Here is a 16,257-nt window from a genome sequence, read left to right as displayed (position 1 = left end):
AAAAGGTTCTTCATTGAGAGAGTGGTCAGTCACTGGAACAGGCTCCCCAGGGAACTGGTCACGATGCCAAGCCTGTCAGAGTTCAAGGAGTGTCTGGACGATGCTCTTAGTCTATGGTTTAGCTTTAGTTAGCCCTATGAGGAGCAGGGAGATGGACTCTCTGACCCTTATGGGTCCCTTCCAACTCGAGATGTTCTATGATTCTGTGAGGTTACAATAGACCAGAAAGGGGTAAATATGGTGTTCGTCTGGGATGACGGAAGGAGCGAAGGTTTTATATAAGCCAGGCAGTTTAAATTTCCAGAAAAAACACACTATAAAAGCCTGGAAAAGTTACAGGCAGGTAAGTAACAAGGCTGTATGGGTTTGCTACGACAACTAGTCATAGCAAACAACTAGTCTGAGTAAAGAGGTATAAGTTGTGTATATAAATAAGAAACCATATGAGTTGGGCTGTGTGTGAAACCAGTGTGGCCTTTGCTACTTTGTTTTGTGCAGTATTCTAAAAACAAGCAATGGAAATATGGCATTGATTAAACTATTAGATGGGTGTAAAACTAACTAGAAAAGCATGTGTTGAAGTATGGATTATATGCAATGCTCTGCCCTGTGTGCTGTCGTACTTTTGTTTGTAATTTGGATGATGTAATGCAATATAAGTACCTCCTGATACCAGCTCAGAAAGGCTGCAGAACCACTGGAACACAGGATGAAAATTAAGAGTTATCTTGGTGAATTGGAAGGCTGTCTCAAAAAAGATGGAAGAAATTCTGTTTGAAGTTCTGCATGCCAGTGACATAACATGGATGACCAGTGTCATCTTATATAACATTTGCCTCACTGTGAATCTGTGAATAGGCATCTTATCTGCACGTGCTTTTGTGCTGTTCAGTACCAATAAGACCTTATATGTAGCACTGCATCAAGTTTTTAGCACTTCTTTTGATAAAGGATGGGAAGCGTCTGGAGAGTCAGAGGGGGAAAGCAGTAAGAATTAAGTGGGGATCTAGAAAAAACAACTGAAAAGAACATATAGTATGAGATAGGAGGCAGAGGGCAGTTGGTCTATAGAAGATGTCTGATAATACACATCTCTAAATACATTAAAAGTAGCTGCAAAGAGGAAGGGAATGTAAATTTACTACAATTTATAAAACAAGAAATAAAGGTGTTATTTCATCAGTGGAAATTTAAGTTAGATATTAATAATGGTAAGTAATGGAATAAATTGGCAAAGAATTTTGTGGATCCTTCATCCTGCAAGGGTTTTAAGGTTAAACAGAGGTTTCTCATGAATGTGACGAAGGTAACTGTGCCATAGAGCATGAAGATGGACTAGATAATCATTTGACGTTCTTTTTAGCTCTGGTTGCTATGGTTCTAGCAATAAATTATGCTTCATTTTACGATCAAATCACTTTAAACTACGATTTATATATAGATTTAGCTAAAGAACTTGAAAGACCTCACAACTTGGAAAAGAATTTTTAAAGGGTTTGATGACCAAGGAAGAAGAATACCATAGAACAGTGTAAGGGTATCTTCCTAGCAGCTAACTGCATTAAGCTGCAGAACAATCTCTGAGGGAATGAGGAAGATTCCAGCTAAATTGTTTAAAACCAGATTAGTTGAACTAGTTTTTAAAACCAGTTTATTCAAGCTATAAAAAGAGGAATTAGGGGGTGGGTTTCAGAAAAAAAGAGTAAGTCTCCTAGTGTGACTCTGTTATGTTATCTTTATGCTCATTTTTTACCAAATAGTCATGTGCATTAGCAACATCAAACGAGGGACTTTTTATTAAAGTATTTAATGTTAATCAATGAAATGTAAGTATTCTTTTTTTAACTATTGATCAGGGGAGCTTAGTGTTCGGGTTTTTTTTTTTTTTCTGGTCTTGTTTTTTAGGGTCCAGAAAGGACCAGAATTTCCCTGTGAGCTTTACAATTCAGAAGCATTGAACCAAGTACTATAACATCATACAAAAATATTTGCCAAGACTAGGCGTATTTTACACTGGTAAGGGCATAACTTGAGTAACTTCATAATTGTAAGCAACTGTGTAGGGATGATGAAATTTAATTTGCATTTATTCCTTCTTTCTGCCAGGAGAAACTTTCAGCCTTTTCAGTTCTATTTTGTGTAACTCCTTATCCTGTTTTGTTCTTGCTTTACTCCTTGTCTTAGATCTCATTTTTAGTGCTTTACCTCACTGTATTTTTGACAGTGTTCTTTACTTGATCTGTGCAACTTAGTGTAAAAACAGTCCAGAAGAATAAAATACAGGTCATGTGAATAGCAAAATAAGTCACTTAAGTAATTTTATAAAGTAACAAATATCTAAATATCATTTGGAGGATGGAATTGGAAAATATGTCTAAACACTAGTCAATACGCACTAACAAACCAACGAAGGGAAGAAACTGTGTAGAAAAGAGTATGGAATAACATGAGGTCTCCAATTCTAGTTTTTTTCAGTGAAGGATGTACTGCAGGTGCTTGAAAGAGATGAACATAAATTAAAGAAATAAGGAAAATGATACCTTGCTATTTGCAGCTGAACAAAAGACTTCTACTAGATTATGGTAAATATACAGCCTACCTGAAATTCGTCTTGTAACTGAAGTTACTCTTGGCTTTCTTCTTACTACTCTGAAGAGGAATAGAAGTCTGTCTGTCTTAGCCTAAAGACAGGTTAAGTAGCATGTCTATATAGGTCAAGGGTTTTTTGAGTTGGTTAGCAAATCCCTTTCAATACTTGGGAATGAAGGATATATTTGATTTTATGTATTGACCGTTTTAAGTTTAATAATGAGTTTAGCCTTGTTTAAGAGAATTAACATCTGGAAAATTATTAGATGGTTGGAAAATGAAGTGTTTATTTTGTCATCTCTCCTGTAGTATTTTCAGTATCCAGCTAGACGGTAGCTGGAGGTAGCTATAAAACTAACCCCCTTCATTCTTTTCTGAAGTGCATCAAGTCCAGCAGTGGTCTATATCCTCTTACTTCTGCATTGTAGTGTTGATTATTTGTTGCAAACGTATGATTTGAGTGTGCTTTCAGCTTATTCTGCGGCAGTGACTGATGGTCTCTACTCTAAAAATGTTACCGATGTGCTTTTAACAACTTTTGTTACTTTAACAAGAGTTTGTTATTTTAGTGATATGGATACAGCAAAGATGAGACTTTGAGGCATGATTAAAATAAATTTTAAAATCCTTATGTATGAAGGGATTAAGATACCCCTATTAAGTCTTAGCCATCTCTTCTCCTAACCAAAACAAATTATCAGACCTTTTGGAGGGAATGGCTTTGTGTGTTTCTCAATTTTATCATCTCTTCTTTTAAAAATGAGAGAGACTGTGTTCAAGATTGATCTCACTGGTCTTCTAACAATCCAGTTGTATCTGGATTCATTGTATATTACTTGCCTCCTAACTTCATTAGCCACAACTAATTTGCTGCTAATTTAATTTTTCATTTGTCAGCCATTCCAAAGGACAGCACAGAAACAGTAGTTAGACTTCCGTTTCTCTTCTTCACCAGTTTGTTGTGTTCAAGTCTGTAGATGAGGAATGTTGGCACCAGCACCGGGAAGAATAGTTTGCTTCATAGCATGACAAAATTATTTCATACGTTGACAGAAACTTAAAGGGCAGTGTTAGAAACAATAGCGTAGGCTATTAAATGTGGTCTGCTTGGAGCTGAGTAGGAAAAAAATTGGACAGTGATAAGTGTTAAAAGCCAAATCTGTCAGACTGTATAGCATGTCTGCATTTTGCAGAGGGAAGGAGATGAGAGAATAAAAGCAGATTTGCCATTTTATAGGGTTTTTTTAATTGTGGTTCCTGCCTGGCTTCTAGTGCAACATAAAACAGTGAAAAGGCTGCTGTGAGTGTTTTGTTTGCCTCAACTCTTTCTGGAAGCCTCCTAGTCCTTCTAAAGTAGGAGAGGAGGAAAAGTGATGTTGCATATGCACTGCCTTTCCTTAGGATTCTCTGTGCAACTCAAGATATCAGAAGGTAGTTGGTTAAACTAACCTTAAGATTTGTCTACTAATTGGCTGGAAGATACAGAAGAACTATAGCAACACTGAACTCTTAACTCTAGCTTCTCCCTGCCCTCCTGTTTACTTTTTCCAATTCCATATGCATCAAAAATATCTAGTTGATTATGCATAAAAATTATATGTTTGGATGTTTAGAAACTGAGAGAACTCCCATTTTCTCAAATAGAACGCTTTAAGCATTGGTATTGTGTATTAAAAAGCAAGGTAAGTCAGGCGTATACCACAGATACGGCAGTGTAGTGCATTGTATGTAATCTACAGCATGCCCAAGAGCAGTTTGTGAACTTGAATTATATCCTGGCATTATAACATAGTTAGCAGGGCTATGCTGTTTACAGAAGAAATACATTATATGACACTGGTATAAATGAAAGCCAAGCAAGTGTTCTAAGTTGTTATGAGATTTGATCAAATATTTTCAAACCACTATTGCTTGGTAGCATCAATAAATAAACTGTGTCTTTCGCACTTATTTTAACAGTCTTGATCTGTTTCTTGAAGGATGTCAGTCTGGGACCTCCAAAGGACATCAACAGCACTTCTCTTGAGGAGGTCTGTACTAGAGGGTTCCCTGTGTGGTCATCTTCCCATACATTTTTTTTTTTTTCATATTTCTACTCTCTCCATTTCAGGAGGAGAAAAGTAACCTTCTTTTTGAGAGCCACGGGAAGGTTACCGAAGGGTAGAGAGACAGATGCTCTGTACTGTCTGTATTTCCTAGAAGAAAGGTTTGAAGGGGCTGAACAAACGTCCTGGCTTTGGTGACTATGTAAGCTATCTTTAGACTCAAAACATTTCCTAGAAAAAGGATTGGAAGAGCTTGCCAGATCTGTGAGCTCTTAGGCCAATGAATACAGGATTTCTCTTACTCCTTTGACAGTGACGTAGGTACAGATGTTAGCAATCCGTTCTGTAATCAAATGACATGATAATACAGAAGATGCAGTGAAGAAATTAAGCTGTATAAAATGGTGATGTCTACATGAGATGATCCTAATAGTCCTGCATTTGTGAAGACCTAAGCTAACAGTCTTTGAGTGAGCAATTTGTTGGCTGCAGAAAACATTGTTTCAAGAAAGAGGAAATCCTGTGAGTTTGCTAGGGCTCTGCTAAGTGTAGCCTTCCTGTCTTTCCCACCTTTCAAAGGCTGGGAAAATCAAAGCCAGGATTCTCTTTGTGTATGCTTGGACACAAGATGATTGTATCTGAGGCACCTGTTCAGGGCTCTCCTCTTGGCACAGACCAGTCTTTTCATCCAGATCAGGGCTCTCTACATTTTGGTTAGCTCTATGTTGCTCACTGTGTTGAAGAGAGACTGTCGCTTGTCTGTGGTTACCTTCTACAAAAGTAAGAGTTTTTTGGAAATGAGAAGTGTTTGTTCTTCGTATGGGTATGTAAATGTTTGTATCGTTTGTTTTTTGTATCGTTTGTTTTTTTGTATGGATAGCACTTTCACTGGTGCCAGGGCAGATAGTGATAGTGAAAACAGTAAGCTATTCAAGCGAAATATTCTAGATTCTTCCTTACCACAACTAAAGCTAGCCTGAAAAAGAAATACAGACACGCTGATTTGAAATACCATTGCTACTTATTTGCTACACTCACCTTTTATCTAGCAACATCAGTATTTATCAAGGACCTAATTGCTTATTTCTACCGGTCAGACTGTCACAGTTCGGTAACTTGATAAATTCTTCCTGAAGCTTACAGAAACTCTCTTGCAAATCCTATTATCTGACCTAAAACTAAGGCCATTACTTCAGAGAGGGGGAAAAATCAAGTGAGTGTGTTTGATGTAACACTTCTGTGGCTTGTACAGAAGCCCGTGTGGAGATTTTGTCTGTTTGGCTCACCCTGTAAGATGACTGGTTGATTTTTCTTCCTTATGCTGAATTTCATTCAGAGGAGCAAAAAATGCACACTTGACACACGTTCTACAAGTATTATTATTACACTGACAGGATGGCATGTTTCAAATTGTCCTTACATCTGATCCTCATGTTTAGAGGGCAGTGTATAGGTGAAGACTAAATGGATGGCTCATTTGCACTGCCAGCTGGCTCCAAAGTTTTGCTTTGCTGTCGAACAAGGCTTGCTGTGCCACAGCCACATCAATCTCTCTGGTGTTTCTGTGAAATCTGTATGCTGCTTTGTGGAGTGGTCCGCCTGCGTTTGCAGTGAGTTTGGCTGAAGGTTCACGTGTCATACTCAGAAGAGCAGTTCTGAATTATCTACTAGACTGATGTAGCTAGAACTTACAATTCCAATGATGTTGAGTATGTCCTTTCACCTGTGTGCTTTCTTTGGGAAACAGGAGCTGTCTTTGGGTTTGGGGTTGGTTTTTGTTTGGCTTTTGGTTTTTTGTTTTTGGTTGGTTTTTTTTTTTGCTATTTCCACCAAAATATTCTAAGTGATGAATTGTTGTCATTAACGATGTTCATTTGTTCACCTCTTCTGTGTGTGTGCTCTTCTAGATCATGCATCTGGTAACTGTATTACTGTATTTTAGTATTTGAAGTGCTGAGAATGAGTGAAAAAGATCTGGGGAAGGGGGCACTGTTACAGTGAAAAGCCTCAAAGAGTGTGCTGTGCATGTCCGAGGGTGACAGCGTTGTATTGCAGATGCGTAAAATGAGGAGAGCACTAGGCAAATTTTACTTGATAACAAGACAGGCAAAATTTAGAGGGTTCTTGTATACAAGATAGCTGTGTTAGCTGTTCAGCTTCAGGGCTAAGTTGTTGGTTATGCAGTTGGTCTTGTCAGGACAGACATTCTGCTGCGAAGCACTGTACACAATAGCAAGTTAAGTTCTGAATTTAGGACTGGTTTAGTAAAGAAAAAAGTATATATGTATTGCAGCGGATTTCACTTTGCTTTCCTTTTGATGAAACCTGATGTGGCAGAGAAACTACTAGACGCTGGCAAATAATCCCGGGGTTTCAAACCAGCCAGACAATAAACAACTCTATAATATTCAGTGCAGCAGCTTCTCTAGAGCCCATCTGTTTCAAAATAACCCTAATTCTGCTTACAAGGCGGAATGCTTCGCTGGCTGAAGCGCGTCCTCGTTTGCGAGGCAGCCTGCGTGGCTCCGGTGCCATCTGCTGGGTGCGGGAGCCCCGGCCCCGCGCCTCCCCGCTGAATGCAGTGCAGGGCTCTAAGATCTCGTTATTGGAGCATCTTCTTGCTTGCTAATGGAGTCCTACGTGCACGGTTAAAAGTGTGAATTTAATATTGCAAGCTAATACGTGCCCTTTCTCCTTTCGTTTCTTGAAGGAGAAAAACGGTGGCCCGGTTGCAGCTGTCATCTTGGGCATCCTGTACTAAAACCTATGGATCTGCGTGGGTTATAAGTTCTATTATTTGATTATAAAATTGCTCCTCAAGCATCTCTCTCCAAATTGCTTAAAGCAATTCAGCATGTAATACTTTCTAGCTTCTTTGCTTGTCACTACAAGATGAAATTATCTTTCATAGATAATTATGCAGACATACAGATAAGGAAACTTTGTCAAAAATGGACCATGAAAATTCCGGTTTTGATTTTTTTTTTTTTTTTTTTTCAAAATTATGCTTCAAATGGGAAACTCTTCAGAAAAGATGAGGCTTAAGCCTAGATAGAAGAGATGTCAGCAAAGAGGCATGAGTTGATCCTGTTTCTGGCATTTGTTTCTGTGGCTAGAATTAGTTTCTGGTGGATAGGACACTTCTGGAGATTGACCATGTTGGTGATTTGGTATAACATGGAGCTGTGAATGTCCACAGTAGAAACTTCTGCTGTTTGTCCAGCAGTGATAGCTGCCTGTGCTTTAACATCCATAGCATATGGAAGAATAAAAAAACAGACAGCTTAAATTTTGTGTTGTGATTATGCGTTATTTTTTTCAAATATATCATGCAATTGGTATAGCAACAGAAGCCAAAATTTTTTAATATTCAATTTTTCATCAATTTTGCCTTTCAACAAATGTGATTTAATTGAATAATGAACAAGAATAATAATCTATTGCTCTCCTGATTGTCTTATAAACGTACTCAGTGTGATAATACTTAATTTGAAATAATCTTTTACTTGCAAATGACCTGTTACAAGTGAGGTGAACTATTCAGCATCAGTTCAGTGATGAAATGGAGGTTCAGGGTTTACTTCATAAATGTCTCAAATATGAATCCAAAAGGCACACTGAAGCATTTATTAAGTTTCCTTCTGCTATCATAAAGTCTCTAAGGAAGTTTTGGGCATTATCAGCTGTTGTAAGTTAGTAGTGCCCAGAATCGCATGAGAACAGAATTGAAATATATGTGTATTACAGAGTTAAGTCTTTCATCTGAAAGACTTGTATTCAGTAAGACAGTCTTAACTCCTTGCGTTTATTGTTGGTTGAGTTTGTTATGTGCTGTCTTTGTTTGTGTAGAATTTTAGAATTTTGTTCTAAAACAGAAATATCATTCAGTAAGATCTTTATAGGCAGTGAGTAGCTGCTGTATCAGAATTTCAGGAATTTCAGAATGGAGATAGTTGTTTGTTTGCAATCTGTTAACTATAAAAATTAAAGCAGGTAATAGAACTTAAAATATAAACAAGAAGTTTTTCTTAGGAATCAGAAGAACCAATATTGGGTGCAGGATTTTCAGTGCAAAGCCTCCAATATCCAATGAGGTATGGCTAATAGTCTCATATAAAGATACATTTTTTCTTTTTTCTTTCTGCTTTATCAGATTGGGCAGTTGCATTTTTAAAATGACTGTGTTGAACATGTCAGTAATTTGTTTCCAAAACTTGGAACTTGACTAAAACCAAGAGAGTATGATAAACTCCCTAGTTTCTTGAGGGGTTCCCCTGGTTAATTTTATCTGTTGACTTGAGAAGACTTCTGCTCAGTAGTTCTTATTTTTCTGTATTGTTTAAATCCAAGAAAAAGGGTGCAAATTTGAGTAACAATCTGCAAATCTGTGTTGGGTTTTTTATCAAGTAAAAATGGTCTCATGGGTCGGCACAAGTTGTTTCACAGTCGTCTTTCCAAAATTGTTGCTATGGTTACTATACAAGCAGTTCCTCATGTAAATCTTGATGTCGACCAGGCGCTGAAGGAAGACGGAGAAGCCAGGATGGGCAGGCGCGCTCAGTGTCAGCCCTGGCCGTCCAAGCTGATGAGCTGTGTGCGACTCTGCTGCTCTGAGTGCAAAACGCGCTCAGTTTTCTTACCCGAGAGATGCTTGCTCATTCATAGTGGGGAAAAAATATGTTAAAAAGGGAGGACAATCAGTGTTGTTTCCGTTATTTCAGCCTGTGTGTCTGTGATTAATCAAATTTCTGATTTTGACATGCTGAGTAACCTTTGAACCAGTGCTTAATGCATTATACATTATGCCTGTGGGGGACTGTAGGTTCAGAGTAATGTGCTGTAATGCCTAACTACAGCAAGTATTTTAGGCATGATAAGCATATTTACTTAACATGTGGATGAAAATGTTTAAGGTTATTAAAGCTTCATTTGTATTACACTAATGCAGGTTTAGTTAAACCAGTTGCAATTACAGTGCGGTTCTTGTTTTGGTCCGAAGTCCTATAATTGTAAACTTTAGTAACAAAGAAAAAAAAAAAACCACCCTCAGAGTGACAGGAAAGGTGTGGAGTGTCTCAGTCTTCCGTATTCACAGAACACAGTTCCAGTTCACCATAAAATTAATTTAAAAATATGCTATGTAAGGGGTTAGTGTTTTGTTCTAACTTTTTTTGTACTGCGTTTGTCTATCATGTGGTGTTATTGCAGTTTTTTAAATACTTTCAGTACAATCTTAAAATCCATTGGTCTTGAAGTTTTTTGCTGATGTGTTGAAAAGATTGTGTTCATTTCTTGCACGGAAGTCCGGGTGTTGTTTCAGGAGAAACAGTGGCCTAATTACCATTTCTGAACACTGTGGCTTATAAATATTTTGGTTAGATAAAGGTGTTATTTCATTAATACTTTTATTGTAATTTAAAAAAATGAGTCAGGGAACCATTTTGGGTAACAGGATAATTTAAATATATATATATACACACATATATAAGTACATGTATTTAACCTTCACATTCAGACACCTTCACTCCTGACCATATTGTTTGATGTAAAATAATCTCTTTTCTTGAACATAAAGCTTTTCAAAATGCATTGTCAGTCTTTTATTTTTGGGTCAACATATAAAGAACATTTTGCATCTTTTTTTATAACATTTCTTTGTATTTCTAGTGATTGTTAAAGCACATTTATATTTGAAGCACTGAGTGTATTTTACGGGGACTCTGCCAGTACTTGTCTTAACTTTGTAAGTGGCATCTGATTTCTTAAATAAAAACTAACTAAGGATGCTATAGAGAAAAATAAATGTTTTAATGAGAAACCTTGATATTTGACAAGGCCACTACAGAAAAGATTTTTTTAAAAAATGCAAATGTATCCTTAATTATGATGATTTAAAACAAAACATATTGAACTGCAGCATTACAGTGCAGTTTTGACTGCCTGTGGTGCTGCCATTTGTATGATCAGGATCTTGATTATATTGCTCTTCATATATCAAAATTCATATCTTTCAGCTATTGTTAATATTTATATTTAAAGTATACCCATCAAAAGTCAAAATATAAAGAAAATACTAGGCATTATATTATTATATAAACAACATTGTGAAAAGCCCTTAACTTGCTGATTTTCTTTTCCATTTATTCACCCCAGGTATTACATACCATTAAAAAAAACTAAGAATCACAGTGATTTTTCTCATAAATTTTTTTGCCGTGACAACATAAGCATCGCTGAGAATGTTATAATGAATTCAGTGTTGTTTAACGATTTCTTTACTCGTAGATGATGAATAAGAAAAATACATATAGGTATATTCAGTCGTATTCCAGTATGTCTCTACAATTCATAATTCATGGGGTTACAAAATATTGTAAGCCAGTGTTTTTTCTCAGCTTGTGGTCAATACGACACAGTAAAACAACTATGTGTTTTTTCTTTTCAAACAAACCTTCTTGTATAAGTAACAAAGTAAGATGAGGGAAAATAAATACAGTAAATGAACATTCGGTTCAGGTTAATATTTTTTTGTTAATGAAAACCAGTCTGCCCATGCTGCTGATGATACTAACTAATTTTTTTTTAGACAAGGAGATTGCTCTTGCATTTAAAAAAAGTAAAATTGAGAAGCATTGCAGTTAATGTTTCCTGTGCCAAGCTCTATGACTTCAATACATGTGAGCCTTCTGTAATATTTTGAACAATATTTGTCAAATAATGATGTAGCATTTTCAGAGGCAGGGTAACAGCTGAAATATTTTTCAGATTTGTCTCCAGCAAGTTGAGACACAGGGACAAGCTGAAGGTAAAATACTAAAGTATACATTAAATTCATTTCCTGTGTGTTAATAGGAATTTGAAAAATCCTTTTAAATGGTGCATCTCATTTTATAAACATCTATGTTAATGTTGGTGCATATCAGAGTTTGAGCAGCTACAGTTATCTCTGGAAGCATTTTCCAAGAGTTTGACTTCTTGGCAAACACAAAAGGAAAATTATGAACATGTTCTAGTATTTTCACAAAATCGTATGTTTATTGGTGAGTACTCTGCAAACTAAAATGCTTTTGTAATTGGAGCAGAAACTAACAGAGCCTCTTTATAAGTTGGGCTTTCTGACTTCATGTCATGTAAACAGGCTGTGTGTGTTTGCTACAAACAATTCCTGGTACAGGAGACAGCTGTATTTGAAATTGATCTTGAACGTGAACGTAACAGTACAATACTTTGGGTTTTCCATATGCACTTTTGCTAATGTACAGGAGATCCTGAGGTGACAGTTTAAAAAAATACTGAATGTTACAGAGGCAGTTGCTTTATCTTTAAAGCTAATTTGCTTATCCTTAACACTGTACCTATGCTCAGAAGGCAGTCTCTCCTTTTTGTTTCCCAGAGCCCTTCAGTTGAGTGGTGCGTAACCACAACCTTTTAATCATTTCTTTGCTCGGTGACTTCATGTGAATTCTGAAGAGCTGCTGGAATAGCCTGTTCTCGTCTTCTCTTGGGGTGCCAGGCCGGAGAACCTTCCGTCTTGGTGTGCTCTTTCTGCTCAGATTGTTTACAGTTCTCTCTAGCAGAGCTGCCACCTGTAGTTCATTTCTGAAATTGCTTGCGGCCAGCTAGGGATGCGAGTGGTATGTGCATCTGGTATGGGTCAGCACGTGCTGGACTGCAAGACTAAAAGGAAAACCCAGAGCTTATTTTGCCACAAGCGTAACTAGTGAGGACGTTTAAATAGTTTAACAATCTGGAGTTTACTGTAGAAAGTAGGGATCATGAAAAATGTGAACTCCCAGGTTAATACCTGTTAGGTGTTTGGGTGTTCTTTTGGTTGTGGTTTGTTGCATTATGTTTTCGTTTGGTTGGTTGGTTGGTTTTTTTTAATTTCAGTGTCTTTGAGCAGTTGCTGGAAGTTGTGATTGCCCTGAAACCATCAGAATTGGAAACACTGAACTCGCTGTTTCCTTTGTGTTGTGATGCTTTGGATTATAGGATATATGTGCATTTTTCTCATATTACAGAACAAAATAACAGTTGTTTCTCATTGTGTCTTGTAGATGTTGGTGGAGCAACGTATAATAATGAGCGGCGACCCTATGGTTTTTGGTTTCCACCTGAGCAGCATTCAGAAGAGGACATAAGAAGGCAAAGGCTTCGTAGGTTTGAGAGACGATGAAGTTGGCAGGTGTTGATGGAAATTGTAAAGTGCTATTCAGAGTTACCAAAATATTGGCACATTTGTTTGTAATATTTTCCCAATTTTTTTACCACTAGTTGTAAGACTGCGGAGGATTTTGTGAGTTCGGGCTCAAAATTGGAACTTGCGTAAAAAGCGTGAGATAGGAATCAAAACGCGATCTTTGGCAGTCTCTGTCTTAGTGCACCTTAAATATGGAAGAAGACTGATGGTTTTACCAAACTGTCTTTTTTTCTGAAGTTCTTCAAGAATTCCTTGGCTTTTTGACTGCTGGTATTGTCAGACTTCAGGTTTTCTTCATTCATCACAGATGAAAAAAACATTACTTTTTTTTATACAATTGTAGAACTATGCCATTTTTCCTTACAAACTTGTCTCTGTTTATCTGTGATGACCAGCTGTTTTGGGAATTGAAAAGATTGCTTTGATGACAACAGCTAGATCATATGAGTCTAGGCTTAAGCTTTTCAGCAGTCTTGCAAACTGTGTGAAAAATAGTTGCAGCTATCCTTACCCTAAGGAGTTATTTAATACAACCTTTAGTGTTGCAGTCTTCCTTGAAACGTGCCATTTTATCTAGAGCTTGTATGTGATCAAACTGAGTTGTAACTCCTTATTATTTCCTAAAGCCTTTCTTAATATTTATGTTTTAAATAAAATGCTTCCCTTTAGAGTTGAAACAATTTGTTAGGAGTTTTATGGAAAGGGAGGTGGATATGCCATACCAAGAATATATTTATTTAGTAACTTCTACTTTTTCAAAGCATGTATTTCCCTTTTTAAGAAGGCTTGGAAATTGTGTCATGTATATGCTCTTCATGCAGCTTCAGAATTTCTGCTGTTTCTCTATATGTGTCTCATTTGACGTCCAGTAGCAGCAGTAAGAGTTTGCAGACTTGTGGCGATCTTGCCTAAATACAGGCTAGCTTGAATTCTTCATTTTCTAGAAAGAATTCCTCTGCCCAGCTCTGGAGCAGTTGATAGGAGACCAGAGAGCTCAGCTGTCGCTTTGGACAGACCCTCCACTCGCTGCGTGTCGTGCAGTGGCTGTCCTGCTTGTGGCACACCTGCCTAGGCAGTGATGTTAACTAACGAACCCGAAGGTTTTTTGTTCTTGTATCATTCAAAAATTACTCATTGCCCGGGCTTTTTTTCCTCACAATAGCAGAAATTCTTCTGAAATTGGGGACACTCCTCTGTAACTATTTTCAGTCCTGAAGAGGTGTGATTGCACGTGAATAATTCGATTATCGGCCTTTGGCACAGAACTGTTGGAATCTCTTCAGCACTAATTAAGTAGAGCATTAGGATGAGCAGTTCAGTGGCTTCGTTTCAGGTACATGTGATCACCAGTCTGTGCTTTATGAAGTCTACTTCTCTGTGGAGTTATAGTTTGAATGTAAAAACATAGTGCTCTAGTTTTCATACAGAAAAAAATCCTGCAACTAATTTTTTTACTATGCTCTTTAAATAAAGAGTACACCTTCTGGTTGTAACTAAGCTTTTGTTTGCTGAAAAATGCACAAGCTGTTCCTTCTCTCCTGTGCCATTCTCACTTTCACCGTCCTTCTTATACCTCTTGTTGATTTTTATGCCAAGAAGCAGCACACCGTTGTTACGCCAGGTGTGTGGCTCAAGGTTTTGAGAGCCGAAAGACACGACTGCCATGGGACTGTGGATGTACGCATTCAGGTAGTGTTGGAACACTGGTAATGCAATGCCAAGTGTTTGCTGGCAGATTCGAAGACACTTGGTACGTGAGGAATGCTAGTTTTTGTTGTGTTCTCGGTCTTGGTTGCTTTTCTGTATATGCGGTAGCCATAGAATAAAATAGCAGGTACTTTTAGCTAAATTTCTATGCTCACTAAAAATAGGTATCAAAAAACAGCATACAGTTTGCCTGTTTTTCTCAGTGGGTAATAATTATATGTAAATGAGGAGGAAGTAGCCCTGGTTGCTCAGGCTAATCTTTAACGCTCTGGTCAAAAGTTTCAGTGTAACTTACTGTGTCTGTTAAGCTCTGTTATTTTAATTATTTAAAACCACTGGATTAGCCACTAGTCAGCTGCAAAAAAATACTTCAGTAAAATCAAAAACATGATTACAGTTCTGAAAGCGCTTATTTTTGTAAAGTGAGGTTAGAAATACTTGCCATTAAATATTTGCAAAAATTGTCAGTACTGATAATTGTTTGGCTGTTTTGACTTTTTTTTGTATGCAAAATTGAAATAAATATTTTTTTACATTTAAACCTGTCTTTTTTCATTATAGTAATTAATAAGGCATTTATTTTAAATTACAGAGCTTCCACTGTATTGTTAGAAATGAAGGCTTGTGCTACTGAGGGGGCAGATTGATTATGTCGAGACTAGTTTTGTTTCTTTTGAATTTAGTGGAAGTTTTGGGATTGGATTATTGGAAAGTTCTGGTACTTAAAGTATTTGGGAAAGTTTATTAACAGAATGATTCCTTAGTAGGATTTTTACCATTAAAAAACCCCCATCAGTTTAGGTTTCAGGGCGCTGATGATGGTAGATGTAAGTTGCAAATGAATCCCTAACATACGCTCTGTCGCACTTTCTCTCTTCAGGGACAAAAATTAAGGGCAACCTACACAGATGAGTATTCCACGTTGTGTATTTTCTGACACTGCTTAGTGCCTGACTAACTACATAAAGTTAGGATTCTTTCAGAAAAAGCAATCTTGTATAAAATATTTTAGCATTTGAAGTTCCGTTCCTTTGTGGCAGGAGCTGTGATTTCTCGTGAATTTTTCGTACTTCCTCTAAACTCTCTGATCAGGTGCTGTGTAAGAAGTTCCACCCCCTTAATTAATCCTCATCAGCAGACTTGTTAACAGGCGCATTCTTCATATGCAATGGTTGAATGACCTAACGTATTACTGCTAATAAATAGGGGGTTCTTGCAGTTCAGAATGAAGATGTGGTGAAAGAACAGTGTGTTTAACTTCTAAAATTCTTTTCCCTCTTCTGTCCTGTCTTTAAGCCCAGGCAAATTATATATTCTTGTGTACGTGTGCTTTTTTCCTGGCAGTACCACTTCTCCTAAGGGGGGAAAAATGCCCCTTAAAGTAGAGAAAACAGTACTCACGGGTGTGCCACACCAGAGCAGGACAGATTCTGCTAGGTGAGCGTAGGTGGAAATAGTGTTCTCCGTACCGGCTGTAAAGGAGATCCGAGTCTGTCCTGCCCCCCTTAAATGGACATCGTGGTGCTCGGGGAGGTGTTCGGGGGAGAGCACGTCTGTTCTGCTCCACCAGCCTCCTCTCCGAGAAGTCGTTCTGCCTGAAGCTTTCTTTTCCGCGGCTACCTTGCAAACAAGGTTTGCTTGCTTGTTTGGTGAATATCAAAACCGGAATTTTCATGGTCCATTTTTGACAAAGTTTGACTAATGCCAGGTTGTTTA

The 16,257-nt window shown here is 37.5% G+C and overlaps 1 protein-coding gene across 22 annotated transcripts in view; it reads left to right on the top strand.

The window, feature by feature from the left end:
- RHBDD1 (rhomboid domain containing 1) overlaps positions 1-16,257 on the top strand; it is a 108,978-nt gene that overhangs the window by 38,146 nt on the left and 54,575 nt on the right. For 11 of the 22 annotated variants that reach the window (XM_087739754.1, XM_087739751.1, XM_087739743.1 and 8 more), the window contains 3 exons: positions 8,667-8,728; positions 11,400-11,439; positions 12,692-15,082. The exons of 3 other annotated variants lie outside the window; for them this stretch is intronic. In XM_087739754.1, the coding sequence (XP_087595880.1) occupies positions 8,667-8,728; positions 11,400-11,439; positions 12,692-12,810 (221 nt within the window). In that variant the 3' untranslated portion in view covers positions 12,811-15,082. Of the gene's footprint in view, positions 1-8,666; positions 8,729-11,399; positions 11,440-12,691; positions 15,083-16,257 lie in introns of those variants that run through there. 8 more of the 22 variants (XM_087739761.1, XM_087739760.1, XM_087739757.1 and 5 more) reach the window with 5 other exon arrangements.

Source organism: Nipponia nippon, unplaced genomic scaffold, assembly GCF_047370975.1.
Source record: "Nipponia nippon isolate SJK-2023a ecotype South Korea unplaced genomic scaffold, ASM4737097v1 scaffold_7, whole genome shotgun sequence".
Classification (NCBI taxonomy): Eukaryota; Metazoa; Chordata; class Aves; order Pelecaniformes; family Threskiornithidae; genus Nipponia; species Nipponia nippon.
Note: the sequence above shows the minus strand (reverse complement) of the source record. Positions and strands in the feature narration are given on the sequence as shown.